At 47.1% G+C, this 27,947-nt stretch overlaps 1 protein-coding gene across 3 annotated transcripts in view; it reads left to right on the top strand.

Annotated features, from left to right (window-relative positions):
• Positions 1–27,947, top strand: part of pi4kb (phosphatidylinositol 4-kinase, catalytic, beta) — a 599,336-nt gene that overhangs the window by 484,808 nt on the left and 86,581 nt on the right. For all 3 annotated transcript variants that reach the window (XM_052045826.1, XM_052045828.1, XM_052045827.1), the window contains one exon: positions 13,442–14,337. In XM_052045826.1, the coding sequence (XP_051901786.1) occupies positions 13,459–14,337 (879 nt within the window). In that variant the 5' untranslated portion in view covers positions 13,442–13,458. The remainder of the gene's footprint in view (positions 1–13,441; positions 14,338–27,947) is intronic.

Here is a 27,947-nt window from a genome sequence, read left to right as displayed (position 1 = left end):
AACTTAAACAGTTAACAGATCATGGAAACTAAGTTGGAAGATGTGTTAGGGTGCGGATCGCCTGATTGAATATCTCATTTGGACTGTTCATGCGTGTAAACACTGAATGTCCAGAGAATATTTGAATCCGGCCATGCTGATCCTGTCTACTGGTGCTTTCCATTATATCTTGAATAAAGCTCCCTCCACACTGTCCCAGGGCAGAGACAATATGGGTTAGACTCAGATAACATTCCCTCTATATGATGAGGGGAAGGAGTTTTAAAAGGCATCTGAAGGGAAATTTTTTGACATAAGGGTGGTTGATGTCTGGAATGTGCTGTTGGAGGAGGTGGTTGAATCCGATCTCTATGTTAAAGAGACATTTAGGGACTTAAATAGGCACGGCATGGAAGGTCCTAATGCATGTAGATGAGCATAGAAATTGGTATGGATATCGTGGGCTGAAGGGCCAGTTTTAGTGCTGTACAACTCCATGACTCCCAGGGCAGGGACAATGTGGGTCAGATGCAGACTAACACTCCCTCCACACTGTGCTGTCGAACATTTCCAGGGCAGGTACAGCATGGGTTAGGTGTAGAATAAAGCTCCCTCCACATCAAAAGTTCCCAGAGCAGCTGCAGCAAGGGTTACATACCGAATAAAGTAATTTTGTCTACCTATCCTTATAACTGACCTCCCCTCTCTCGTAAACAAGAGTTCCCTTGTAGATAGTAAGGGAGTAGAAATAATTGGGTGATGTAAGAAAGGCTTAAGTTGTACTACAACTTCAACGGTTTTATGAAGCCCTTTTCAGTGGCAAAACATTCCAAGCTACTTCACAAAAGTGTTTATGAACAAGCTTGGCTTTAACAGGGTGCTCGGGTGTGTCTGAAGGCCAGGTCTTTCAAGAAGGTGATGAGAAATTTCTTCATTCAAGTCTCCATGATCTTTGAGGAAGGAAATCTGTTATCCTTATCCAATAAAGTGTAAATGAGACTTTTGACCTGTCAATGTCATTGACTCTGGGTGATTAGGGGGTACACCGTAAATGATTCTCTTGACTGCGATGTCCCTTAAATTAATATCTCAATTAGGGCGGGTGAATGAATTCTGTACTTCAGTGGAGAATGGTGGTGGGGTTGTAATTTAATGCAGCAGAGATGAATGAAGTTTTGACTCCGAGGGAAAAGATAATGGACGAGGGCAAGAAAGTGGAATTATTTCATTATCCTATTGAACAGTGGATATGATTAGTGCGACCTTGAGGCCGACTCCAGCTCCCAGTTCTGTTGAGTGGAAAAATATTTTGTCTGATTTTTTTTTTCATTCCATATTCTAAGAGCAGTTGTGAAAATAGAACACCTTCCCGCCCTCCCGCTTCCCAGTGTTGGGCGAGTGGGCAGCTGCCGCATTGAATCACTTGGTGGCTGCCCTTCCCTGCTCCTTGAACGTCCCTTTGTCGGGGCTCAGCACAGAGGGTGGTGGTTATAGGGGACAAGCTGCCAGCAGAGGTGGTGGAGGCAGATACGATTACAATGTTTAAAAGGCATTTGGACTGGGACTTCAACAGGAAAGGCCTAGAGGGTTACAGGCCAAATGTGGGCATATGGGGTTAGCTAGCCAGGCGTCCCACTGTTGTAAGACTCTTGAATGCAGCTCTTGTACCATAAAGGTGACCTCTTGATCTCTCAGTCTACCTTGTAATCATTAGAATCATAGAACAGTACAGCACAATACAGGCCCTTCGGCCCACAATGTTGTGCCGACCTTTAAACCTCGCCTAAGACTATCTAACCCCTTCCTCCCACGTATCCCTCTATTTTAAATTCCTCCATATGCTTATCTAGCAAGCTCTTGAATTTGACCAATGTACCTGCCTCCACCACCGCCCCAGGCAGCGCATTCCATGCCCCCACCACTCTCTGGGTAAAAAAAACGCCCTCTGATAATCTCCCTTGAACTTCCCACTCATTACCTTAAAGCCATGCCCTCTCGTATTGAGCACTGGTGCCCTGGGAGAGAGGTGCTGGCTGTCCACTCTATCTATTCCTCCAATGGCCCTTGCACCTTATTTGCCCACCTGCACTGCACTTTCTCTGTAACTGTAACATTATATTCTGCATTCTGTTACTGCTTTTCCCCTTGTACTATGTTGATGTACTCACATCTGTCTTAGATAGCATGCAAGACAAAGTTTTTGACTGTGGCTCAGTACTTGTGACAATAGTAGACCAAACATGGTCGACACGGATGAGTTGGGCCGAAGGGACTGTTTCTGTGCTGTACAACTCTGGGTCATTGAGAGAGGTGTGCCAAATGGCCTGGGTGATGGTTACAACTTAAACCAGATTTACAGAAGCCAAACCATCCTGGCTGAGTGGTTTTATTCCCCCTCCTGTAAGTTAACCCGGGGTTCAGCACTGGCAGCCAGTCGCCAACCCTGCACTGTGCTATTCTCTTCACTGAATGTTCAGTGTGTACTGAGACAAACAATCGATACTCTGAGGCATAATGGCCATCAGACAAGTTGTGGGTGTTGCCACCAATAGCGCGCGCATTGTGCCTTCCAAAGTCTTGACAAATTCTAAATGCATTAAAGGCTCCTTTGTTGATCTGCTCTGCGTGCCCTGCAGTTGTATATATATGCAGGCAGCAGCTGAGTTTTGTTAACATGAAGGACACCAGGTTTTGCCTCCAGGCTGTGTCCCAGCTACGACTCCTATGTTTTAAATTTCATAATTAAAATCCTCATTGACTCTGTCATATCACATCCCATTTCGGTAAGCCTGAACTCATCCTCTTGTTTCCTCCACCCCCCCCCCCCCCCACCCTTCACTTTCTCCACTCTGTCCTCTCCCCACGTTACCCCTCATTTCATGTCACCGGTCATGATCTCAGGAAATCCAGGGTGCTGCATACCAAGTGAAATGCTTGTCACTGCTATAATGTGGGAAGCACGGCAGCCAGTTTTGCAAACTGCAAGATTCTACAAACAATGACATAATGACTAGATCATCTGAGGTATTTTTTGATGTTGGCTGAAGAATAAATTATTGGCCTGGCACACAGATGAACTTTGATAATCAGCAGAAAAATGCCTTTGGATCTTTTACACCCAACAGAACAGGCGCAGCCTTGGTTACGTTCCTTGGCCTGTGCCAGTACAGCCCACAATCAGCATTGCATTAGGAGTGTCGGGCCTCGATTTTTATTCTAATCTCAGTTTCTGCTGGTCATTGTTCCTGCTGTTGGGGACACTCTCCCTGGAACTTCTTCTATTTTCCAAAATCACTTACATAAAAAAAAATTATCTCTGCAACCAACCATGCTGGTATTTGTTATCTGTGACAACCCTTTCCATCTCTCCCCAACTCAGCTGATCGCCCAATCCTACCACTTTTTCAATGAGGTTCCCTTTAAATAAACTTGTTGTTTGCCTCCTTGTCAAGCCAAGCTGTGAAATTCCCTATGCATTCTGCATTAGCTGTGTAGATTTGAATCAATGTCATTCAGTCAGTGAAGTTTAATCCCACAAATTATTGGTGATTGAATATGACCTTGTTCCAGTATGCAGAATTTGGCCAAGGGAAGAATGAACCTCTGCTGTGACTCATCCTGCAATCAAGCATTAATATGCATTCCCCAATGGTCATTAACGGCGGCCTTTATTCAATTGTTGGATGTCGATCTCAATTGCAGGGCCAATATATAATGCACATCTCTGACTGTCCCTTGAGAAGGTAGTGGTGAGCTGCTACCTTGTACCGCAGTAGTCTGTGTGGCAAAGTTGCTGTTAGACTGGGAGTTCCACGGCTTGACCCAACAGCAATGGAGGGACAATGGTAAATTTCCAAGACAGGCCCCTTGGGTAAACTTCCCAGCAGTGGGAGACCAGCTGAAGCTTTGGAATTGTGGAATTCTTGCATCATCTGCACAAGGGCACCCCCCCCCCCCCCCCAATTCCCACTCTCCATCTTTTACGGGAGACCATGGATTCTGGGGGCAATCGAGAACGATGGGTATTTGCTGGAGGTCCAAGGATGTTGAGTTGAGATCCCCATCAGTTGTGATCAGATTGATTGGCCTAGCATGCTTGTGAGGGCTGAACAGCCTCCTGGTGCTAGACCCTCATCATGGGAAGAAGGAAGAGATTGGTGAAGCAGTTAAGCGAGAGTGGGATCTGCTTCTACTGTCCATGATGTGGATAGATTGGGTGCTGTGCTGATGTGCACTGTTGTTGTGCAAAGAACAATAGGAATTACAATGAGGATGCAGATAATTGAGGGCTGCAAGTTGCATTAGGCCTGATCAAATTTGAACAAACCATCAGCAGAATCTAGAATTTGTATTCTGATAACGTTCCAAGGCAGGACGGTTTACCGTTTGGAGGTCTTGCTGGTGTTAGTGTTCCCCTTTTCTGCATCCTTTGCTGTGAAGGTCACAGGTTTGTGAGGTGCTGCAGAAGACTTGATGTGAGTCTGCATCTTGCAGACGGCACAAGATGCAGCCTCACACCTCGTACCGTCTGCAAGATGCAGCTTCACTGAGGCAGTGGTGGAGCAAGTGGTTGATTTGGGTAGTAGATATGGAGTCAATGAAGGAGTCTAATTATCCTGAGTGCTGTCAAGCTTCTTGAGTGTTGTTGGAGCTGCACTTATCCCGGCAAGTGGAGACCATATCAAACGCCTGACTGATGCTTTTTAGTTGGTAAGGGGGAAGCGAGGGTTGGAGCACCCAACCCTCTGCCTTGCCCTAGAAGCTGTGCCGCAGTATCTGTGTGGCTGGATCTGCTGAGATCCCTGTCAGTGTGGGTGATTTGGCCTGAGTAGTGCTGTTGAATATTAAAGTGAGGTGATTGCTCTCTTGGCGGGCGGTGGAGGACATGTCTTGAAGCTTGTTGTTGCACAGATGCTTCCAATTTCATAACAGTTGATTGCACTTCAAAATGTAACTTGTTCATCACGAGTTTATAATGGTGCAATTATGTTGATATTTCCTTTAGTGGGGAAGGAACATCTACTTTTTATTGCTCTCTGTGTGGTTGACTGATTCTCTATAGAGAAATGAAGGGTTCTGAGTTTCCTGGGCTAGACAGTGCTTCACTCAATCATGGTTACCTTTTGTGTGGCTTATTTTTTTACAGTCTTGCCTCTTGCCACCACACAGCTGGTGATGGTTCATGTTTAGCTGGGTCTAGCATTCTCGGCACCCAATGTTCCAGTGCTCAATTATTTACGTCCTCGTCGTTGGTCTCGTTGTTCTCTGCGTAATCACAGTACACATCAGCACAACGCTCTGCTTACATGAGTTCCAGCACGGACAATGGAAGCTGGAATAGCCACAGCACTGGAGTGGCTGCTCGTCCTCGAGATGGAGGGAAGCAGTCTCTGCCCCTTCTTTGTTCCTTTAATAATCTCTTCCTTTTCTGCTAAAGACTGTGATTGGGGCAGGCACGGTAGTGTAGCGGTTAGTGTAATGCTACTACGGTGCCAGCGACCCGGGTTCAATTCCAGCTGCTGTCTTTAAGGGAGTTTGTACGTTCTCCCCGTGTCTGTGTGGGTTTCCTCCAGGTGCTCCGGTTTCCTCCCGCGTTCCAAAGACGTACGGGTTAGGAAGTTGTGGGCATGCTATGTTGGCGCCGGAAGCGTGGTGACACTTGCGGCCTGCCCCCAGAACACTCTACGCAAAAGATGCATTTCACTGTGTGTTTCCATGTACATGTGACCAATAAAGAAATCTTTCCTTAATAGGAGGCCATTTAGTCCTAGCAAGTGCATTCGCCAATTGATCTGACCACCTATTCAGACACTGCCTTGTTTTGTAACCAATGAGATGCAGCACAGAAACAGGCCCTTGGAGTCCACATCAACCACCCATTTACACTAACCTTACATCAATCCCTCATTTTATTCTCTCCATGTTTTCTCCAACCCCCACCCCCCAGGATTCTACCACTGGGGGCTATTTACAGTGGCCAGAATCAGATTTATTACCACTGACTTGTATGAAGTGAAATTTGTTGTTTTGCGGCAGCAGTACAGGGCAAAGACACAAAATTACCATAAATTACGAAGATAAATAAATAGTGCAATAAAAAAGGAATAACAAGGCAGTGTTCGTGGACCGTTCAGAAATCTGATGGCGGAGGGGAAGAAGCTGTTCCTGAATTGTTAAGTGTGGGTCTTCAGGCTGCTGTACCTCCTCCCTGATGGTAGTAACAAGAAGAGGGCATGTCTCGGGTGGTGAGGGTCCTTCGTGATGGATGCCGCCTTCTTGAGGCACCACCTCTTTATCCAATTAACCTACCAACCTACACTTCTTTGCGATGTAGGAGGAAACTAGTTGAAGTGTTAGCACAGTTATAGAGTCATAGAAAGGTGCAGTATGGAAACAAACCCACCATGTCTGCATCAACCATCAAGCACCCTTTTACACTAACCCTACATTCCCTCCAACTTTCTCCGGATTCTAGCCCCTCACCCACACACCAGGGACAATTTACAGTGGCCATTTACCCTACTTACCAGCAGATCTTTGTGATGTGGGAGAAAACCGGAGCACCCGGGGGAAACCCATACAGACGCAGGGAGAATGTTCAGACTCCACACACAGATAGCACCGGAGCTCGGGATTGAACCTGTGTCACTGGAGCTGTGAGGCAGCGCCTCTAACTAGCCGCACCACTTGCATTTGTTGTAGGAAACTTGGCACCCAGTTTGTACACAACAAGCTTCCACAAAGAAAATTACCAAAGAATTTGTTTATAGGGATGTTGATTAAAGGATAAATATTGGCAAAGGGACTTCTGGATTTTTAAAATATATAAATAGCGGTCAAATCCAGATGAGACACGGCAATGCAGCAGTTAGTGCTTTTGCCTCATAGCTCCAGGGACCCAGCTTTGTTCCTGACTTTCGATGCTATCCATGTTGGAGTATGTTTTCCCTGTGACCACAAAGGGTTCCCTTCAGTATTCTGCATACCAAGGACATGCTGGTAGGGTAATTGGCTGCAGAGAATTATCCCTCAGTGTAGGTACGTGGCAAGGGGGTACATAGTTGTCAGGCTAAAGGGTGGAGAGGGGTTCTGGTTTAATTGCCATACACCTCTCCCTGATGGTTCCCATTATCTCCTCCCTCAATCAGATTCCTGCACTGGTAGCCTTTGTGTTCCTGCTAATCACCCCCCTCAGCAGCTGTCACCCTCCCCTTCCCCCCCCCCCACCTCTCTCCATCTGCCTCTCTTTTTTTGTCTTGCCTCCATACATCACTCACCTGCCTCCCATCACCCAACTCCACCCCTCTCCCTACCCCACCTGGCTCGACCTGCCCATCATCGTTCACCCCCTTCAGTGCGCCAGTCACCTCGGACTCCTGGATCACCACTCCCCCTCTCCTCTTTATACTGGCTATTTTTCCTCTCCACTCAGTCCTGATGCAGGGTATCGACGGGAAAAGACAACAGTTCCTTCCCCTCCCACCCCCGCAGATGCTGCTCAACCCGCTGAGTTCCTCTAACAGATCGTTTGTTCCTCCAGCACAGTGGTGAAGCAGCTGATGTCGCTGCCTCACAGCTCCAGTGACCCAGGTTCGATCCTGATCTCAGGTGCTGCCCGTGTGGAATTTACATGCTCTCCCTGTGACTGTGTGGGTTTCCCCCCAAGTGCTTCGGTTTCCTTCCACGTTCCAAAGACGTGTTGGTTTAATTATTGGCTGTAAATACCCTGGAATGGGGCTGGGTGGCAGGAGAATTGTGGTGAGTTATGGGCAGAATAGATTACAGGGAAGTAGCTGGGAAATGGAGCTGAGGGAGTTTTCTGGGAGCTGTATTGACAACGGGCTAAACAGCCTTCCTCAAATGTTAAAATCTGAAGATTGCAAGTTGTCATTAGGCCCACAATTTGTTACTCATTTGAAGAAAGGCATACCTGGTAGTGCAGCACTGTCTTGGTACTGCCTCGAGTAATACCCTGCGCTTTGTGGACCTGTGAGTTGGAATCACTTGATGAAAAACACGATGATGCTGGAGGAACTCAGCAGGCTAGGCAGCATCCGTGGAGAAAAGCAGGCGGTCAACGTTTCGGGTCAGGACCCTTCTTGACCCAGGTTTCTCCACCGATGCTGCCTGGCCTGCTGAGTTCCTCCAGCATCATCGTGCTTTTCATCTAGACTCCAGCATCTGCAATCCTTTGTTTCTTTAGTCAGGCTCACTTGTTCAAATGCTAGTCACCTAGTTCCCGTTGACCTCAATGTGCTAAACTTGTGGTTACATCCCAAAGCCTTGTCACTCAGCAGTGAGTGCAACCTCTAAGCTTGGTGTGAAAGACAAAGATGTATTGAGAGCTTGTGTGCATCAAACCAGTGTGTAATGATTTTCTGCAGCTGAAGAGGTATGGATTTTACGTTGATAGCACAATGTTTGTTTTTTGATAAATAACTCTTATAGTATGTTTCTAGTCTGATGTCGATGCAGTTAGATTATAGTCAGTATGACCAACTCCACTCAATTGCTTGGTGCGGCAGTTATCTGATGTTAATGGACCATTGAATACTGTTGTTATGAGAGAGCCTCTCACTAAAGGGCACTGTAGGCACATATCTCTGGGGTTTTAAAGTATAATTTGCACATCTACTCCACTTCAACTGTGCGGACTAATCAACAGGATGAGTGCAGGTTGTGACCTTCCGAACCTGGATTGGAGGGATCATTTTAAACCAAATGGGTAGATAAGAGTATTGGTGGGAGCTGATTAAAATGTATGACATTGAGGTGCAATGCTGGTGGTATAGGTCTGGGAGCCATTGGTAGTGGTGTGTCACTGTATAATACTGGCAGGTACAAGTGTTGCTGTGTATTAGTGAGGTATAACTGGTACAGTAGTGGTGGGTACAGATCTGACACCAGTGCAGTTTTGTTTGAGGTGGGTCTGTCATTAGCAGTGGCATTAATGAAGCACTAACTACAGTGCTCCTGGACACCTCCAGGTTTACAGGTTTGTCTCTGTACAATGCTGCTGCAATATTGGTGGGTACAGCTCCCCCTCGAGAGCAAAGAACTCCTGATCTTCCAATCTACCTTGTCATGGCCCTTGCGCTTTATTTGTCTACCTGCACTGCACTTTCTCTGTAACTGCAACACTATATTCTGCATTCTGTTTTCTTTTATGGCCTCAGTGTAATTATGTCTGGCTGGCATGCAAAGCCAAAGCTTTTCACTGTATCTCAGTACATGTGACAATAATAATAAACCAATAAACCAACCAATGTGTTACTGCACTAGTAGGCGCACATCTGGCGCTGGTGATTATGGCAGTGGAATATGTTTGCAAGGTTGAAGTAAAAGTGTTACACCAGAACAGTGTTGTGAAAGCTTGAAATGCGTTTGCCAGAAGTCCATTTTCCCAATATCTTGTTTCCAAACTGCTGCAAGGTTACTCAACAAAGTTAAAATCGGAGTCTATATGGTAGGAATACTAATTCAACAAAGTCTTGATACTAGGGCAATCTGCTATTCATACTGAAAGATTTAATTTGCATTGCATTAAAACTGTGACCTGCTCTTATTCATCGTTGCTATAATCCATTTGTTAATCCTTCTGCTTGGTGACAGCTGTCTTGGGCAGATGAATACAACCAAGTTAATTCGTAACAGGTGCTGGTTACTCAAACTGCTCTCTGGATTTCTGACCTAAATGGTCATTCTTAAAATGAGGGAAGGCTGTTTGCATTTGTTTAGCACCTTCACCGTTGTAAAATGTTTCGAGGTGCTTTGCAAGAGTATGACGAAATAAAATTTGGCACTGTGCCACGTAATGAGAGAACAAACAGCGTCCTAAAGCTTGGCTACCGAGGTAGGTTTCAAGAAATATCTATAAGGAGGAGAGAGAGAGGGGGAGACAGGTAAATTTTAAAGAGGAGTTCCATGTTCCAGCATATGTATGAAAAAACAAACTGCTGGAGAAACTGTATTTAGTTTTTTTGCTCCGGATTCCAGCTGTATTTCCATAGTTTGTGCCTGGATTGCTGGGATCAGTGTCACAATAGTGGGGAAAGAGCAACTGGGGTTGTGCTGACCATGATACCAAATTAAACTAATCCTGTCTGCCTGCACGTGATCCGTATCCCTCCGTTCCCTGCACGTTCATGTGCCTGTCTAAATGCCCCTTAAGCACCACTATTGCATCTGCTTCTTCCACCCCACTTGTTCCAGGCACTCTCTGTGTTTCCTCACACATCTCCTTTAAACTCTTTCTCCACCCCCCCCCCCCCCCCCCCCCCAGTTATCAGGTATTCCCTTCCTCTTCCCACCCCCCCCCCCCCCAGCCCCCAACATGCCTGAGAAAATGGGACCATTGTCCAACCTCTGCTCGTAGCTAATACTTTCCAACCCAGGCAACGCCCTGGTGAACCTCTTCTGCACCCTCTCCAAAGCCTCCACATCCTTCCTGTAATGGTGCAACCAGAACTGTACACAATACTCTGAATGTGACCTAACCAAAGTTTTGTACAGCTTCACATGACTTTCAGAATTCTACACACAACACCCTGACTGATGCAACTATGCTGTCTGCCTTCTTTACCACCCTACCTACTTGTGTTGCTATTTTCATGGTGCTATGGACTTACACCCCAAGATCCCTGAGTGCTCTTAAGGGTCTTGCCACTTACTGTATACTTTCCCCTTTTGTTCTCCCAAGTGCAACACTTCACACTTGCCTGGATTAAACTCTATCTGCTATTTCTCCACCCGTATCTCCAACTGATCTATATCCTGCTGTATCCTTTGACAACCTTCCTCACTATCCACTTCCTCACTATTCTGCAAACTTACTAATGAGCCAATCTACAATTTCATCAAAATCATTTAATTTTTACATCTATCACAAACAGTGGAGGTCCTGGCACTAATCCATGCGGATCACAACTGGTCACAGACCTCCAGTCAGAGGTACACCCCTCTACCACTACCCTCTGTCTTCTATGGCTAGGCCAGTTTTGAATCCAATCTACCAAGTCACTGTGGATCCCACGTGAATTAATCTTGTGGATCAGGCACCCATGAGGGGCATTGTCTGGTGGTGAGAGACAAGGGGAGTGGAGATTGGCTGGGGGAAAAGGGTGAGAATTTTAAACTGAGGTGTTAAATCAAAAATAAAACTGCAGATACTGGCAATTTGAAACAAAGACGGAAAATGCAGTGAAAACTCAACAAGCCAGGCAGCGTCTGTAGAAGGAAATAATCAACGATTCAGGTTTGCGATCCTTCGTCAGAACTGGGAAAGAGAGAGGTGCAACTTGGTTTTAAATAGCATGGAAGATGGGGGAGAGATATGTGGAACAAACAGGGTGTCTGAAATAGAAGGAGTTGAAGTGGCTTAATCGGGGCAGTTGCCAGCACATTAAGCTACTTGGCCTGTGTCTGTAATGGCACGGTGGTGGGACTTGTCCAGCAAGCTCGACTTCTGCAGGTAGGATAGGGGAAAAAAACCAGAAAATGCTGGAAAAACTAAGCTGTTCAGGCAGCATTTGTGGAAAGAAAAGCAGATAATGTTTCAGATGAGGGTCCCTTTGTTTCTCTTTCCACAGATGCTGCCTCACTTGCTGAGTTTTTCTAGAATTTTTTTGCTTGTTAATGAGTATTCCATACAACCACCAGGTCTCACTGGAATAAGAAACGCAGCCCTCCACCACCCCCCCCCCCCCCCAATTCCCTCTCCCCTCCTCCCTCCCCGCCCTCTCCATTCCTTCCCTCCTCCCTCCCTCCCCCCCCCTCCACCCAGGAGTTCAATGACTGGTTTGTAACGTCCTGGGGCATGCAATCAACTAACTCCACAAATCTGTTTTAAGTATACCTCACTCTCATTGGATATGGAAGCCCCACAACCTCTCATTTCAATGGAAGTGTGACCCTGATTGGTGCTATGCAGAACACAAACACTTCCAAGATGTGTTGCCAGAAAAATAGAGATTATGCTGGCTTCCATGGATGCCCAGCGATCGCAGATCTCCAGACAAGCACGCTCTGTGAACCACTCTGGGTTTCTTTACTTGTGCTTTTGTCTCTGAACAATGAAGGGGAGCAAAAGTAATTAAAATCTGCGTCAGGAATCTGTCTCGGACATAAAGTCAGATATTAATTTTGCCCTGACGTTGAGTGAGGGTTCCTTTAAGGTGAGTTTCCCTACCCTAAGCCTTCTCTTTACTTGAAGTGACGTGTGGCACCAATTGCTGCTAAACCCCTTGGGGCAAGAAGGTTGGCACAATAAATGAATCCTCGTGTCACCTTAACCTTAACGTTTTTAAGAGACTGGAGCCTGTTAACCTGACCACTCCCAATGCCTTGACTGAGGGAGCATTGCACAGTCAGAAATGCTGTCTTCCAAACAAGGTGTTCAAGCCATGTCTGTCTCCTGGTATCCTTATGTATCCCCCGAGAGGATAGAGGAGGAGAAACATAGTCATAGAGTTATACAGGATGGAAACAGGCCCTTCGGTCCAAGTTGCCTACCTGAGCTGGACCAATTTGCCTGCTTTTGGCCCATATCCATCTAAACCTTTCCTATCCATGTCCCCGTCCAAATGTCTTTTAAACATTGTAACTGTACCCGTCTCTACCACTTCCTCTGGCAGCTCGTTCTACGTACCCACCACCCCCTGTGTGGTGGGGGGGGGGGGGCGGAATTAAATTACCCCTCAGATTCCCTGTAAATCTTTCCCCTCTCACCTTAAACCCATGCCCTCTAGTTTTAAGACACCCCTACCCTGGGAAAAAGACTGCAATCATCCACCAAGTGTATAAACGTTCCCTCACACGATGAGATGGACTCTGACCTCATGATCTACCTTGTTGTGACCTTGCACCTTATTGCACTGCACTTTCTCTGTAGCTGTGACACTTTACTCTGTACTGTTATTGTTTTTATCTGTACTACCTCAATGGACTCTGTACTAACCCAATGTAACTGCACTGTGTAATGAATTGATCTGTACGAACGGTATGCAAGACAAGTTTTTCACCATACTTTCACCATAGACAAGTGACAACAATAAACCAATACCAATACCTTATCCATGCCCCTCATGATTTTCTAAGCCTCCACAAGGTCACTCCTCGGCCTCCTACACTCCGGGGAGGGGAAGCCCCAGCCTATCCAGTTTCCCCTTATAAAGTCAAGCCCTCCAGTCCCAGTAACATCCTCGTGAATCTTTGCTGCACCCTTTCCAGCTTAATGACGTGTCCTAGAGCTGGGCGACCAGTACTGCACACAGGAGATGAATGCATTACCATTCTCCGTCTGCAAATTGGGTGTGTTGTTTTCAGAATTACCGCAGTGCTTTGTAATTGCAGCTGTAAAAGGTGCTTCATTGCTTGTGAAGGGTTTTGGGCTATTCTGTACTGCAGAAACGGGGGTCTTCCTTGCTAAATGTTGATGGATGGTCTTGTGATCTTGGTGTTGCAGGCCTGAGAAGCATTGCCATGGAGGAAGCAGAAGGGGATGCTGAGCAGGCCGACCAGTGTCCGGGTGTCGATGACACTGAGCCGCAAACAGGCAGCGCCCTGGGCGTCATCAAGGAAGGCGTGGGCGAGGCCCTGATCGATTCCGAGGTGGCCAAGCGGGCCTGCGAGGAGGTGCTGGAGAAGGTCAAGCTCCTGCGGGGCGCCTCAGCCGATACGGCCGAGGAGGCAGAGGCTGGCGCGCCGGTCGGTGTGCCCAACGGCATCGCCAGTGACGGCGAGCAAGCCAGGATCCGGGCGGAGGACGAGGCGGCGGGCAACACGGTGAAGAACGCCAGGAGGCGGCAGCGGTACAACTCGGCCAAGCAGTCGTGGCTGCTCCGGCTCTTCGAGTCCAAGCTCTTCGACATCTCGATGGCCATCTCATACCTCTACAACTCCAAGGAGCCGGGAGTGCAGGCATACATCGGCAACAGACTCTTCAGCTTCCGGCACGAGGAGGTGGACTTCTACCTGCCCCAGCTGCTGAACATGTACATACACATGGACGAGGATGTTGGTGATGCCATCAAGCCCTACGTGGTCCACCGTTGCCGCCAGAGCATCAACTTCTCCCTGCAGTGCGCCTGGCTGCTGGGCGCCTACTCCTCGGACATGCACATCTCCGCCCAGCGCCACTCCCGCGGCACCAAGCTGCGCAAGCTCATCCTCTCCGACGAGCTGAAGCCGGCCCACCGGCGCAAGGAGGCGCCGCCGGTCAGCTCTGCCGGCGACATGGGGCAGTCGCCCTCCAAGCGGACGCACCAGAGGTCCAAGTCGGATGCCACGGCCAGCATCAGCCTGGGCAGCAACTTGAAGAGGACGGCCAGCAACCCGAAGGTGGAGAGGCAGCAGGATGAGGTGAGGTGGCGTTGGCGCTTGCACTCCGTGGCTGTTGGTTGCAGCTACCCACTCTTCCCCCGGGTGCACTGCCCGCCACGATAGCTCTTGGGCGAGGCTGTTGACCCAAAGCCGATTTACCTGATGGCGTGTGCTTTGGAGGGTCATGGTGCTTGATACCATGCAGTCTTCAGCCCAACGCTGCTGATCTACAGTCACCCGGTGCAGCGCGGGGCGGGTCGCGCGGGGGATCTCCTCGTGTCTTCTGCTGGGCCTGGCCAAGCTGACCATCCTATGGGGTCGCGGCAGCGGGCAGGCGGTCGAGGGTTCCGGCTGGTCCGCCTGCCCGCCTGCCTTCCGTGCTTACGCCCGCGCATGGGTGTCCTTGGAGAGGGAGCGTGCGGTCTCCGCAGGCACCCTGGTTGAGTTCCACGCTCGGTGGGCCCCTCGGGATCACGTATGTCATGGACGGTGCGAATGCAATTCTTCTGTGGAGTGGTGGGTTTAGCGGGTGTTTTCTCTGCTGTGTTGCGTGTGCATTTCGCGGGTGTTTTGTTCACATTATTTTGCTGTAGTTATGTAGCTGCTTAGTTTATTTTCTTCTGTATTAGTTGCAGTGTATTGGCACTGGTTGTCCTTTTGTAGTGCTTTTAGTTGATAAACATTTATATGTAAAAACTATGCAGTCCTTGGATTTTCCAGTGCTGCTAAAGAAGCCTCGTGCTTTCCTCCAGGACTTTAATTGGTGACCTCAAACACCAATTCCCTCTTGGCACTGGTAGGCTGTAGTTGCAATGTGTCCACTGCCATGAACCTGGCTCCATAGTGATCAAAATTGTACCTGGAATACTTATTAACTTGTGGTTTCAGTCCAGCCTGGTCAGTTATGATCACTGCTTGGTGTGGTACTGGGCTGTACAAATAAAAAATGGCCCAAGTTTGGTCTTGAGTCCACGCCGAGTTAACTGAACACTGCTGGAATTGGGTGGGAGGAGGGGCTGTGTGGGCAGGGCTCTCTGTTGAAGATGGATGAATGGACACTTTCAGGACTCCAATCTGCTCACTTTTTGAGATCTAGAGGGAGTGCTGCATACCTTCTTCACAGCCTCACTTGTTCAGTGGTCTGTGTACTTGATTTATTCAGTTGAAATGTTTTGGAGGACTGTTGGTATCATTCTCCTCATGATATCTTGCATGTTTACAACAGCTGTTACATGATGTTTCGTTGGGGTGTGTTATCAGGCAGAAGCTGACACAAAGCCATTTAAGGCCGCATCAAAATTGTGTGCAGTTCTGATCGCCCTGTTACGGACTCAGTGAAAGTCCCTTTAAGATAGAGTGTGTGTGTATGTGTGTGTGGGGCGTGCTTACGTCAATAGAAGATAAAGGACGTAATGATGTTGTTGAAGAAGTCAGAAGGAGAGAGAGAGAGAAGGGAGAGAGACACCAGCCTGCTTGTTTTCTCTATCGATGGATGAGAAACAATAACTGTGTTTGCCACTGAAACCCATGTATGGAAGTTGGAAGTAATCCGGTGGAGTTCACTTTGTTGCTGACCTGTAGAAGGAAACAGGTATTTGTGTGTGGACGACCACGATTCGGATGCTTTTCGGGGTGAGGAAGTCACTACCGAGTAAACACTGAAGTGTCGTTTGGGTTCCATCGTGGAACATTTGGATTTCATATGTACTCTCTCTATGTTTCTCTACGTCTACGTCTTATCTTCAGACAACGGTGGTTGTTGAAGAAGCCCTTGCTCATGTTTCACCTTATGGCTTGCGGAACTGAACTTTAAGAACCATTCCGGAACTGGGAGTTTTGGACTTTGCCACACCCACACACACACGAAGAGTTTAGTTTTGGGGTTAACGTTCGAGGTTTAACATTTTTGAATTCTAACATACTAACATTTTTACTTTTATTTTACGTATTATCATAAGTAGTGATTAATAAAATAGTTTTTAACACTGAATCATGCTCAGTGTGTTTCTTTTGTTGCTGGTTTGTGACAGCCCCATTAGAGAATGGATGTGGAGACTGTGGAGAGGGTGCAGAAGGGGTTCACCAGGATGCTGCCTGGATTAGAGGGTATGAGCTATAAGGAAAGGTTGGACAAACTTGGGTTGCTCTCCCTGGAGTGTTGGAGGCTGAGGAGGGGAGACCTGAGGGAGGTTTTTAAAATTGAGAGGCATAGATAGGGCAGACAGTCAGAATCTTTTCCCCAGACTAGAGATGTCAAACACCAGTGGACATGCTTTTAAGATTAGAGGGGGGAAGTTTAAAAGTGACGTGAGGGGCAAGTTTTTTTTTACACAGGGAGTGATAGGTGCCTTCAATGGGTTACTGGGGTAGTAGTGGAAGCAGACAGTTTGGTGGGGTTTAAGAGGCTAGATAGATACACGAATGTGGAGGGAATGGAGGGATATGGATGGTACACAGGAGGAGGACACTTAGTATAAATTGGCATCAAGATTGGCACAACATCGTGGGCTGAATGGCCTGTCCAGTGCTGTACTGTTGTACGTTCAAAACTGGTGACTGAAAGCTTGGCGAAAGAGCCAGGCTTTGAGCTCTCAAGGACCGAGATGAAGGGAGAGGTTCAGTCTTGGAGCTGATGTGGTTGAAGGAATGACCACTGGGGGTGAGATTAATGCGGCTGAATGTGTGACAAATGGTGATCTTCAAGGGTTCTAATGTCCCTTTGTGGTCTCAAGTATTGTTCAGATTTGGACACCTTACCCCACTGAGGCTCAGTAAATTGGTTGTTCAACCTTGAATGGTTCAACGAGGGCAGTGATGGTCTTGCCCCAGGTGAGGTATGGGTCATACCCCAGGTTGCTGATCAGGTTGAGTTTGATCCACTTTGGTGGAAGAAAATCCTTTTATCTTAAATACTGCTTTTCAGGATATCCCAAAACACTTTGTAAACAGTGAAGCACTTTGAAAATGTCAGCGCTAAGTGTAAACACTAGGATGGACACCATGCCGGGGTTTCCTCCGGGTGCTCTGGTTTCATCCCACATTCCGGAGATGTGCGGGTTGGTGGGTTAATTGGCCACTGTAAATTGCCCCGGTCTTCAGATTCTGGGGGGCTGTTGATGGGAATGCAGGAAGAATTGGTTCCAGGGGAAATTAATCGGGCAATGAGATTGTGAGCTGGCATAGATTTGATGGGCTGAATTACCCCCTCTCTTTGTTCCCTATATTTCCTTACAACATAGTGATGCCAATTTACAAGCAGCAAGCTCCCATAATCAACAAATAATTAGGTAACCTGCTCCCCCTCGTGTCTCTTTTCTCTCTCCTCCTGATCTACCCAGTTCCTCTTGCTCCCATCCCAGCCCCCCCTCACCCTGTCTGTTTCCCTCCTCTACCCACTCCATCTTGCCCATCATCCACACACACCTTGTACTGGTTCCCCTCCCCCTACTGTTCCCATTTGCCCTCCCCACCTCCCTTATTTGGTTCCATACTCCACCTTCCTGTCATACGAGTTTCCATCATCTGCAGCCCCTTGTTACCTCTGCCTATCACCTCCCAGTCACTTTTCCCACTCTCCCCTCCTCCATCTGCCTATCACCCCTGCTGGATCCACCTATCACCTGCCAGCCCTTGCTCCACCCCTTCCCCTCCCTCTTTATGCTGGCTGTCTCCCCTGTCTTTCAGTCCAGCTGAAGGGTTTCGACCCGAAACCTGACCGACCATTTCCCTCTGCAGATGCGGCCTGACCTGCTGAGTTGCTGTTTGTTTGTTTTCTGCTCCAGATTCCAGCATCTTCAGTCTCTTGAGTCTCCAAATAATCAATTAATCTATGTCTCTGTGGTGCAGATTCAGGCATAGGTATTAGATAGGACACCCAGCACTTCAGAATGGTGTTATGGGACCTTTTACTTCCAGTTTTGAGGTGAGATGAGGGCTTAAGTTCTTACTGCACTGAGAGAGGAGGCCGACTTATCTGTGCTAAAGTTTCTAGAGAGCGATTTTAAACCCACTACATTCCTGTCTGAGTCACAGCCCTTTCGAGGCCACAGGGCAACCAACTGATCTGCAGCTGACGTGCAAGATAGAGCAGGCTTTCTTGTGACCACAGGCTCAAGCAAACCTGCTGAGCTCTTTCATCTGTGGTGTTTCCCCAAATACACTTGGAATGCCTAAACAATGGGAGCAGCCTTTCCGATTGCAGCTGTTGTTCGTTTATTTGAACTGGCCTGTGTCGAGAAGCCTATGCTGTTTGCAATGATATTTTTTCCCTCGTTGAACAAGTTGTCCAAGCTAGCTGCTGTGGGGAAACGAGAGGTGGGACAAGAGGCAGCTTGCCTGGTGAATATGTTGGCAGGTTGCTGTAGGCAAAGTTTGTGACGTGGAATCATTGACGTGAACATCATTACATTCCACACTAATTACAGTTGTTGGGGCAGGGGGTGAAAAGTTTGAGCTGTCTGGTGTGATTGTTCACACCAAAAAGACCCTGAAACTAATGGGTTGACATTTTAAAAACCCACCTGATTCACTCAACTGGGTAAGTGGGCCAAGGAATGGCAAATGGAGTTTACCTCTTGTTATCTTGGTGAAGCAGCCAGCATAATCAAAGACCCCACCCACCCAGGACATCCTCTCTTCTGTCCTCTTCCATCAGGTGGAAGATACAGGAGCCTGAGGGCACGTACCACCAGACTTATGGACAGCTTCTACCCCACTGTGATAAGAGGATTGAACGGTTCCCTTATACAATGAGATGGACTCTGACCTCACAATCTACCTTGTTGTGACCTTGCATCTTATTGAACTGCACTTTCTCTGTAGCTGTGACACTTTGTGCTGTTATTGTTTTTACCTGTGCTACATCGATGCACTCTGTACTACCTCAATGCACTCTGTACTAACCCAATGTAACTGCACTGTGTAATGAATTGATCTGTATGATCGGTATACAAAACAAGTTTTTCATTGTACCTCAGTACAAGTGACAATAATAAACCAATACCAATTAATTCGGATAAGTGCGAGGTGTTAGATTTTGGGAAGACAAACCAGGGTAGGACTTTCACACTGAACGGTAGGACTCTTGTGGAGTGTTGTACAGCAGAGGGACTTAGGAGTACAAGTACACGGTTCCCTGAAAGTGGCATCATAAGTAGATGGTGGTGAAGAAGGCTTTTGGCACGCTGGCCTTCATCAGTCAGGGCACTGAGTACAGAAGTTGGGATGTTATGTTGAAGTTGTACAAGACATTCGTGAGGCCACATTTGGAATATTGTTTTCAGTTTTGATCACCCTGCTATAGGAAAGATGCCATTAAGCTGGAAAGGTTGCAGGAAAGATTTACAAGGATGTTATCAGGACTCGAGGGACTGAGTTATAGAGAGAGGTTGAACAGGCTAGAACTTTATTCATTGGAGTGTAGGAGAATGAGGGGTGATCTCCAAGAGGTGCATGCAGTCACAAGGGGCATAGATAGGGTAAAGCACAGTCTTTTTCCCAGGGTTGGGGAATCAAGAACTAGAGGGCATAGGTTTAAGGTGAGTGGGGAGAGAGTTAGTGGGAACCTGAGGGGCAACTTTTCACCCAGAGGGTGGTCCATAAATGGAATGAGCTGCCAGAGCAAGTAGTTGAGGCAGATACATTTAAAAGACACTTGGACAGGTGCATGGATAGGAAAGGTTTGAAGGGATATAGGCCAAACTTGGGCAAATGGGACTAGTGTCGCTGGGCATCTTGGTCGGTATGGACTGGTTGGACAGAAGGGCCTATTTCTGTGCTGTATGACACTCATGGCCATTTTTCAGAGAGGGAAATCTGCCCTCGCTCTCTGATTTGAGCCTGAATGTGACTCAGCTCCTGCACATCAACTGTTGCTTCTTAACTACTTCCTGTAGTGGTCCAGTGGACCACTTGTTTGAAGCAAACCTCCAGCAGGAGTTCCGTAAGGCTGTCACCTCATGGGAGCAACTCAGTAGGTATTAAGTGACGCCTTTGCAAGTGATATCTGCATCTCAAGAAAGAACCTTGAAAGTTACTGTGAAGACTTGCTGCAGCTGTACACAATGGTCCCTCTTGTTGATCTCATCCATTGTTATGAGGCATGCACAGTGTTGCCCTTCAGAATCAGATTTATTATCAGTAACTTACATAATGTGAAATTTGTTTTGCAGCAGCAGTACAGTACAAATATTTAAAATTACAATAGATTACAAAAATAAATATATAGTGCAAAAAAAAGGAATAACAAGATAGTCATGAATTTCATGGACTGTTCAGAAATCTGATGGCGGAGGGGAAGAAGCTGTTCCTGAATTGTTGAGTGTGGGTCTTCAGGCTCCTATACCTACTCCCCGATGGCAGTAATGAGAAGAGGGCATGTCCCGGATGATGAAGGTCCTTAGTGATGGATGTTGCATTATTGAGGCAGCGCCTCTTGAAGATGTCCTCAGTGGTGGGGAGGGTTGTGCTGTGATGGAGCTTGCTGAGTCTGCAACCCTCTGCAGCCTCTTGCGTTCCTGTGCATTGGAGCCACCGTACCGGGCTGTGATCCAACCAGTCAGAATGCTCTCCACTGCACATCTACAGAAATTTGTAAGAGTCTTTGGTGACACACCAAATCTCCTCAAACTCCTAATGAAGTAGAATCATTGGTGTGCTTTCTTCGTGATTGCATCTCCATTGTACTTAATGGGTGTGTTTTGTTCTGTTGTCAAGGTTCCAAATGTCATAGAATCCATAGAGAGATACAGCAAGGTCTCTTAGCCCATCAACCACCCACCTACAGGTCCTCCCCTGGCTATGAACACCTGACTTATGGGCACCCTGTGCATACGAAGGCACATTTCGCAGACTGGAATGGAGGGGGATGGATTTGCGGGCTGCTGTGGGGCTACAGGCATCTTCTGCTGGGTGGGAACGGGGCATTTCCGTGTGCCTTCCATTCCCCACCACCCCCACCTCCCCCTGGAGCTGCAACAGATGAGGGATGGGTCGATCTGAGCAGAGCTGGGAGTGCTGAGCAGACTCGCTCGCTCACTCACTGAGTCAGTGAAACCGGCTGGCGGCCGTTCTTCCTGCGTCTGCTTGCTCTCCCATCATGGCTGTTTCTGTGATCCTCCCCCGCCCACTGTTTCTGTTCACTTCCAACTTGGGAACAGTTTGGATTACGAACAGTTATCGGGAACGGAATCCTGTCGTAACCTGGGGACTGCCTGTACGCTCATCCCATTTTATTCTCCTCAAATTTCTCTTGCCTCCCCACCAGATGACACTACTCATCTGCACACTAGGGCTAATTTACAGTCGCCAATTAACCCACCAAACCTGCATGTGTTTAGGAGGAAACTGGAGCACCCAGTGGAAACGCATGTGGTCACAGAGAGAATGTGCAACCTCCATACAGACAGCATTCGAGGTCAGAATTGTGACCAGCGGCCACAACTGTGATGCAGCGGCCTCCTAGCTGTGTCACTATGCTCTCCTGGAAGATAGATCCCAAGCTGTTCACTCAATACATATCCTTGTCCATGTGTCAACCTGCAAGATTCACTTGGGAGTCGTGCGTCATCCAGGTGGCAACCCATGGTTCCGGTCGCTGTCTGGGCTCCTGAAATATTTGATCCTCAATCAGCTTGAGCATCTTAATCTGCTTATTTCCACTCCACAGGTGTGAAGCAGTATATTCACACACTCTCCTAGTTGGCTGTAAAACTGAGCTTGTTCCAAAGCTGCAGCTGGCCAGAATTCTCATTTAAGATAAGATTTCTTTATTAGTCAAATGTACATCAAAACACACAGCTTCAGGAAAGGGGGCGGTGTACATGCACCCGTCTACATCAATGGTGCTGAGGTCAAGAGGGTTGAGAGCTTCAAGTTCCTGGGAGTGAACATTACCAACAGCCTGTCCTGGTCAAATCATGTAGATGCCACGGCCAAGAAAGCTCACCAGTGGTTTGTCCCCTTTGACTCTCACCAACTTTTACCAATGCACCATAGAAATCATCCTATCTGGATGTATCATGGCTTGGTACAGCAACTGCTTTGCCCAGGACCGCAAGAAACAGCAGAGAGTTGTGGACACAGCCCAGTGCATCACGGACACCAGCCTCCCCTCTGTCTTTACCTCTCGTTGTCTTGGTGAAGCAGCCAAAGTAATCAAAGACCCCACCCACCCAGGAGATCCTCTCTTCTCTCCTCTGCCATCGGGTAGAAGATACAAGTGCCTGAGGGCATGTACCACCAGACTTAAGGAAAGCTTCTACCCCACTGTGAGAAGACTATTGAACGGTTCCTTTATACAATGAGGTGGACTCTAACCTCACTTTCTACCTTGTTGTGACCTTGCACCTTATTGCACTGCACTTTCTCTGTAGCTGTGACACTTTACTCTGTACTGTTATTGTTTTTACCTGTACTACATCAATGCACTTTGTACTAACTCAATGTAACTGCACTATGTAATGAATTGACCTGTATGATCAGTTTGTAAGACAAGCTTTTCACTGTACCTTGGTACAAGTGACAATAATAAACGAATACCAATACCAATCTTTTGTGTAGAGTGTTCTGGGGGCAGCCCACAACTGTCGCCATGTTTCTGGCACCAACATAGCATGCCCACAACTTCCTAACCCGTACATCTTTGGAATGTGGGAGGAAACTGGAGTACCTGGAGGAAACCCATGCAGACACGGGGAGAACGTACAAACTCCTTACAGACAGCGGCTGGAATTCAACCCGGGTCTCTGGCACTGTAATAGCGTTACGCCCAAGTCCTCTTCAATCTTCACATTCCTTGATCGTGTAAAGTACCTATGAAAACTCCCCAGTTTAAAAAAAATATATTGGTCCTAGTCTTCAACCCCTTCGTGGAATCATTTTGTCCTCAGTGCTGTTCCTTCCTTCACCCAGCTGTTCAGTTCCTGCTGAGAAACAGTACGTTCTTAATCTGACCTCTTGCATCCCTGTTCCCACACCCCCTTGTGCAGTCCATCATTTGCTGCTGTCTTCAACCTAGACCATGTTCCCTCACTTAAACATTCCCTCCCTGAATTTCTCTGCCTCGTACACCTCAAGACCTGCCTTCTTGACTAAGTGTTTGGTCACCTGCCCCGATTTCTGTTGTGTGGATCAGCATGGAATATGAATATAAAGCACTTTGAAATGAGACTCGAGGAGATGTTAGGACTGGTGACCAAAAACTTTGCTGCATAGGTAGGTTTTGAAAAGTAACTTGCAGAGGAAAGGAGAAGTTGAGCAAGGGAGCCTTAAAGACTAAAGCCTAGGCAACTGAAGGCATGGCTACCAATAGAGACTCAAGAGACACCAGATGCTGGAACCGTCAGCAAACTGCTAGAAGAGCTCAGCGGGTCAGGCAGCATCTTTGGAGGCAAAGGAAGAGTTGACAATTCAGGTCAAGATCCTGCAGCAGGACTGGACTTGGGTCTCGACCCGAAACGTCAACTATCCTTTTGCCTCCACAGATGCTGCCTGACCCACTGAGTTCCTCCAGCAAGTTGTTTACTGCATGGCTACAGATGGTGATTCTTTAGTTTGGAGATGTCAGGACTGCAGACAGGAATGCAGTAACTGGTCCAGGATGTTCTGACAGCATCTCCCAAACCTGTAGCCTGTACCGCCAACAAAAAGAGGGCTTCTGCCACAGATCTCCCACCAGGTCACACTCTTTTCGCTGCCTTGGTAAAGCAGCCAACATAATCAATGACCCCACCCACCCTGGACATTCTATCTTCTTTCCCCACCTCCCATCGGGCAGAAGATACAGAAGCCTGATGGCACACACCACCAGGATTAAGGACAGCTCCTATCCCGCTGTTATAAGACTATTGAACGGTTCCCTAATACGATAAGATGGACTCTTGACCTCACACCCTACCTCGTCGTAGCCCTTGCACCTTATTGTCTGCCTGTACTGCACTTTCTCTGTAACTGTTACACTTCATTCTGCATTCTGTTATTGTTTTCCCTTGTACTACCTCAATGCACTGATGTGATGAAATGATCTGTATGGATGACATCCAAAACAAAGTTTTTTTTTACTGTACCTTGGTACATGTGACAATAGTAACAATTTACCATCCTGACTTAGAACTGTACCAGCCATTCCTTCATTGTTGCTGGCAGTTAGTCTTGGAACTCCCTCCCCAATAGCACTGGGAACACTTCAGCAGGGTAATGGCAGCAGTTAATGTACCCTGCCTCCAGACAATTAGAGAGGATAAATGGGTGCTCACGTTCTGAGAAATGAATGAAAGCTCATTGTTATCAGGAGGGGTGAAGACGAGACCAAATCTGGTTGGTGGACAGTCCGGATCCACTTAGTTAACCCTGTGTTACTCTCGTTTAAAGTCACTGGGATGTTGACTGCTCGTTGTTGCTCCTGGGTCTCAGGATAATGAGCAGGAAGTCCTGCCTTTACACACTCTTAATGCTTCTCCCAGCCAAGTTATGCAGAGAGAAACTTCTCAGAATTTTTTCGGGGTGAGTCTTGATTCTGGTATTTAGTTGCCAAGCAACTTCAGTCTCGCACTTCAGGTTTACAGGACTGTGTTTATTGTGTTATGTCCCTTAAATGCATGGTTTTGAGGTTACGCACAGATGTGTATGTACAAATAAACGACCTGGTGGTGTGCTACAAGTCAGATGATTTGACATTAGAGCTAGAAGCCAAACCAAGTCAGATGGCTTCTTATGCTTGCTCCAGCTTTTAATAGGGCAGGCACGGTCGTGCAGCGGTTAGCATAACGCTATTACCATGCCAGTCACCTGGGTTCAATTCCAGCCGCTCTCTGTAAGGAGTTTGTACGTTCTCTCCGTGTCTGCATGGGTTTCCTCCCGGTGCTCCAGTTTCCTCCCACATTCCAAAGAGACATGGGTTAGGAAGTTGTGGGCGTGCTATGTTGGCGCCGGAAGCGTGGTCACACTTGCAGGCTGCCTTCAGAACACTCTACGCAAAAAAAAGATGCATTTCACTGTGTGTTTCGATGTACGTGTGACTAATAAAGAAATCTTATCTTATAAAGATGTCTTAATATCACAGGTGGTCCTCACCTCCACGTTCCCTCCCAGTCTTCATTCCCTTGATGTGTTATCAGTCCAGACGTGCACAGCACCCACAGTCTCCCAGGACAAGGAATTCCGAGGACTCAGAGAAAAGATATATGGCCTCATCTCAGTCCCGAATGACCAACTCCTCATCCCACGCCTACACCCATGAATATACCCTCTAGTTCTCAACTCCCCAGCTAGAGGAAACAGCCTCTCGCCATTGACACCCTTTGGAGTTCAGCATTGACATTAAAATCCCCGTCAGAGATGTCTGTCCTACTGAGATTGCCCCTCATTCTTCCAAGATCCATTGATCAATGGATAACCAGCCTGAGTTGCTCTTCTGGATCCGTACTGTGATCCTACACTGGATTGATTCCAAGGCAAGCAGATCCTTCTTTGTGTATGAAGCCCAAAACTACTCCATTTATAGAATAGCATGGACTTGCCAGAGTGGAAGGTGATGCAGGATTGAGGCAGTGGTCATTGTTTAGACCAATCAGGTTTGCTTCAATTAAGGATGGCACATTGGCACAGCTAGCACAGCTTCTGTCTCACTGCTCCAGTGACCCTGATTCGATCCTGACCTATGGTACTTCTGTATGGAGTTAGTACATTCTTCCTCTGACCACAAGGGTTTCCTCCGGGTGCTCTAGTTTTGTCCCGCCTCTCAAGGACATGCTGATGTAATTGTCCCTAGTGTGTTGGCGAGTGGTAGAATTTGGGGGTTGTTGAAAGGAATAAGTTTCGGGGAGAATCAGTGGGGGAGTGGGATTGTTCTGTGAGCTGACATTGACTCAATTGGCTGAATTTCCTCCTATGTCATAAAGAAATATGGAAGTTAATTAATTCTTGGAATTTGGGTGTTAATGTGTTGGCACTGGGAGCAGGAGTAGACCCTTCTCGTTTCTTGTCTATCTTCCAGTGCATTTTTGGAGAGAAATTCAGGGTTTATCATATGGAAAACTAAAGGGTAAGAATGAATGGATCATTTCAGATAGGCAGGCTGTAACTTGTGGGGTACTGAGCTGAAATGACCGATTATGCCTGCTCTTCACTGCTGGAGCCTCAACTGTTTACAATTTATATTAACAACTTAGATGAAGAGACCTGATGTACTTTAACCAAATTTGCTTCTGATGCAAAGATGGGTGGGAATGCAAGTGGTGGTGAGAAGTAAAAGGGAAGTTAAGTTTTTGGGCAATAATTTATTTTATTTGAATACAGTGTTGGGAAATGTGGTTATTCTCTTGGGTAAGATGAATTGAAAAGCAGAATGTTGTTTAAATGGCAGAAGGCAACAGAATGCTAGAGAGGGACTTGGGTGTCCTTGTACAAGTTAGCATTCAGGTACAGCAAGTAATCTGGAAGGGAAATGAAATGGGCTTTATTGCAAAATACTTGGAGTATACAGTAAGGAAGGTTTGCTGTAATTGTACACGGCATTGGCAAGACTGTATAATTGTGATGCCCTTATTTAAGGAGGGGTGCACTTCCACTGGATTGGAGAAGGTTCACTAGGTTGATTTCTGGGGTGAAGGAGTCGAAGAGATGGGGTCTCTGCTCACTGGAGTTTAAAAGAGAGTTGATCTCATTAAATCAGACATGCTTGACAGGATAGATGCTGAGAAGAACCCTACAGCCATGTGGCGTGGTTTCAAAATGTGCACAGTCTCCTGTTTGAGATGGAGATGAGAAATTTCTTCTGAGGTTTGTAGATCTTGGGAGTTATCTACCTAAGAACTGTGGAGGTAGAACCATTCAAGATTGGACTGGTTTTTGGTCTGTTGGGGAGTTGAGAGTTATTGGGAAAGGCCAGGTTAAAATGAGATGGACCATGATTTTATTGCATGGTGGAGCAGGCTCAAGGAGTCATATAGTCTGCACTTCCTGTTTCTTCTGATCTTCCCGCTGTGGTCTGGTGTTACAAATATCTCGGACGGACTTGGGCAGCCGACTTCCTTCCTGAAGGACATTAGTGAATCCAAAGAGCTTTTCTGGCATTCTTGAAGCTTTGCATTACTGATATGAGCCTTTTAATTCCTGGTGAATTAAATTAATTATACATAAATTCCCCTGCATTCATGGTGGGATTAACATGCTGTCCAGTTTACTGGAATACTTGTCCATTACCATAACCACTATGCTCTGATACTCTGTGCTTCCAAGTTCTCATTCCAAAGCCACTAATCCAGGCTGGCAGCACTGAGAGAGAGACTGCCTTTCAGATGACATATTAACCCCTGTTCGACCTCGTGTGTATCAAGAGGAAATCCAAATTTCAAAGCAGGGCAAGGGGATTTCCCTTCGGCTTCCTGACCAAGGTTTATCCGTCAACCAACACTGAAAACATCTAATTAATAGTTAGATCTAATTTGACTTGCCATGCTGACATTGCAAAATGAATGCTCTTCAAATAGCAATGGAACACTTTGTGTTCCTGTGAAATCTTGCATGCTGCCTCTCGGGCTTTGCTTGTTCTTTGCCTTGGTCTCGAACTGGAAGGGCATGGACTGAGACCTGAGTCAGCCTTGATGACAATGCCCCCATGTTCATTAACTGGCCACCATTGTGGACGGTGG

Source organism: Pristis pectinata, chromosome 40 (assembly GCF_009764475.1).
Source record: "Pristis pectinata isolate sPriPec2 chromosome 40, sPriPec2.1.pri, whole genome shotgun sequence".
Taxonomy (NCBI): Eukaryota; Metazoa; Chordata; class Chondrichthyes; order Rhinopristiformes; family Pristidae; genus Pristis; species Pristis pectinata.
The sequence above is the reverse complement of the archived record's forward strand: the minus strand, read 5'-3'. Positions and strand labels throughout refer to the sequence as shown.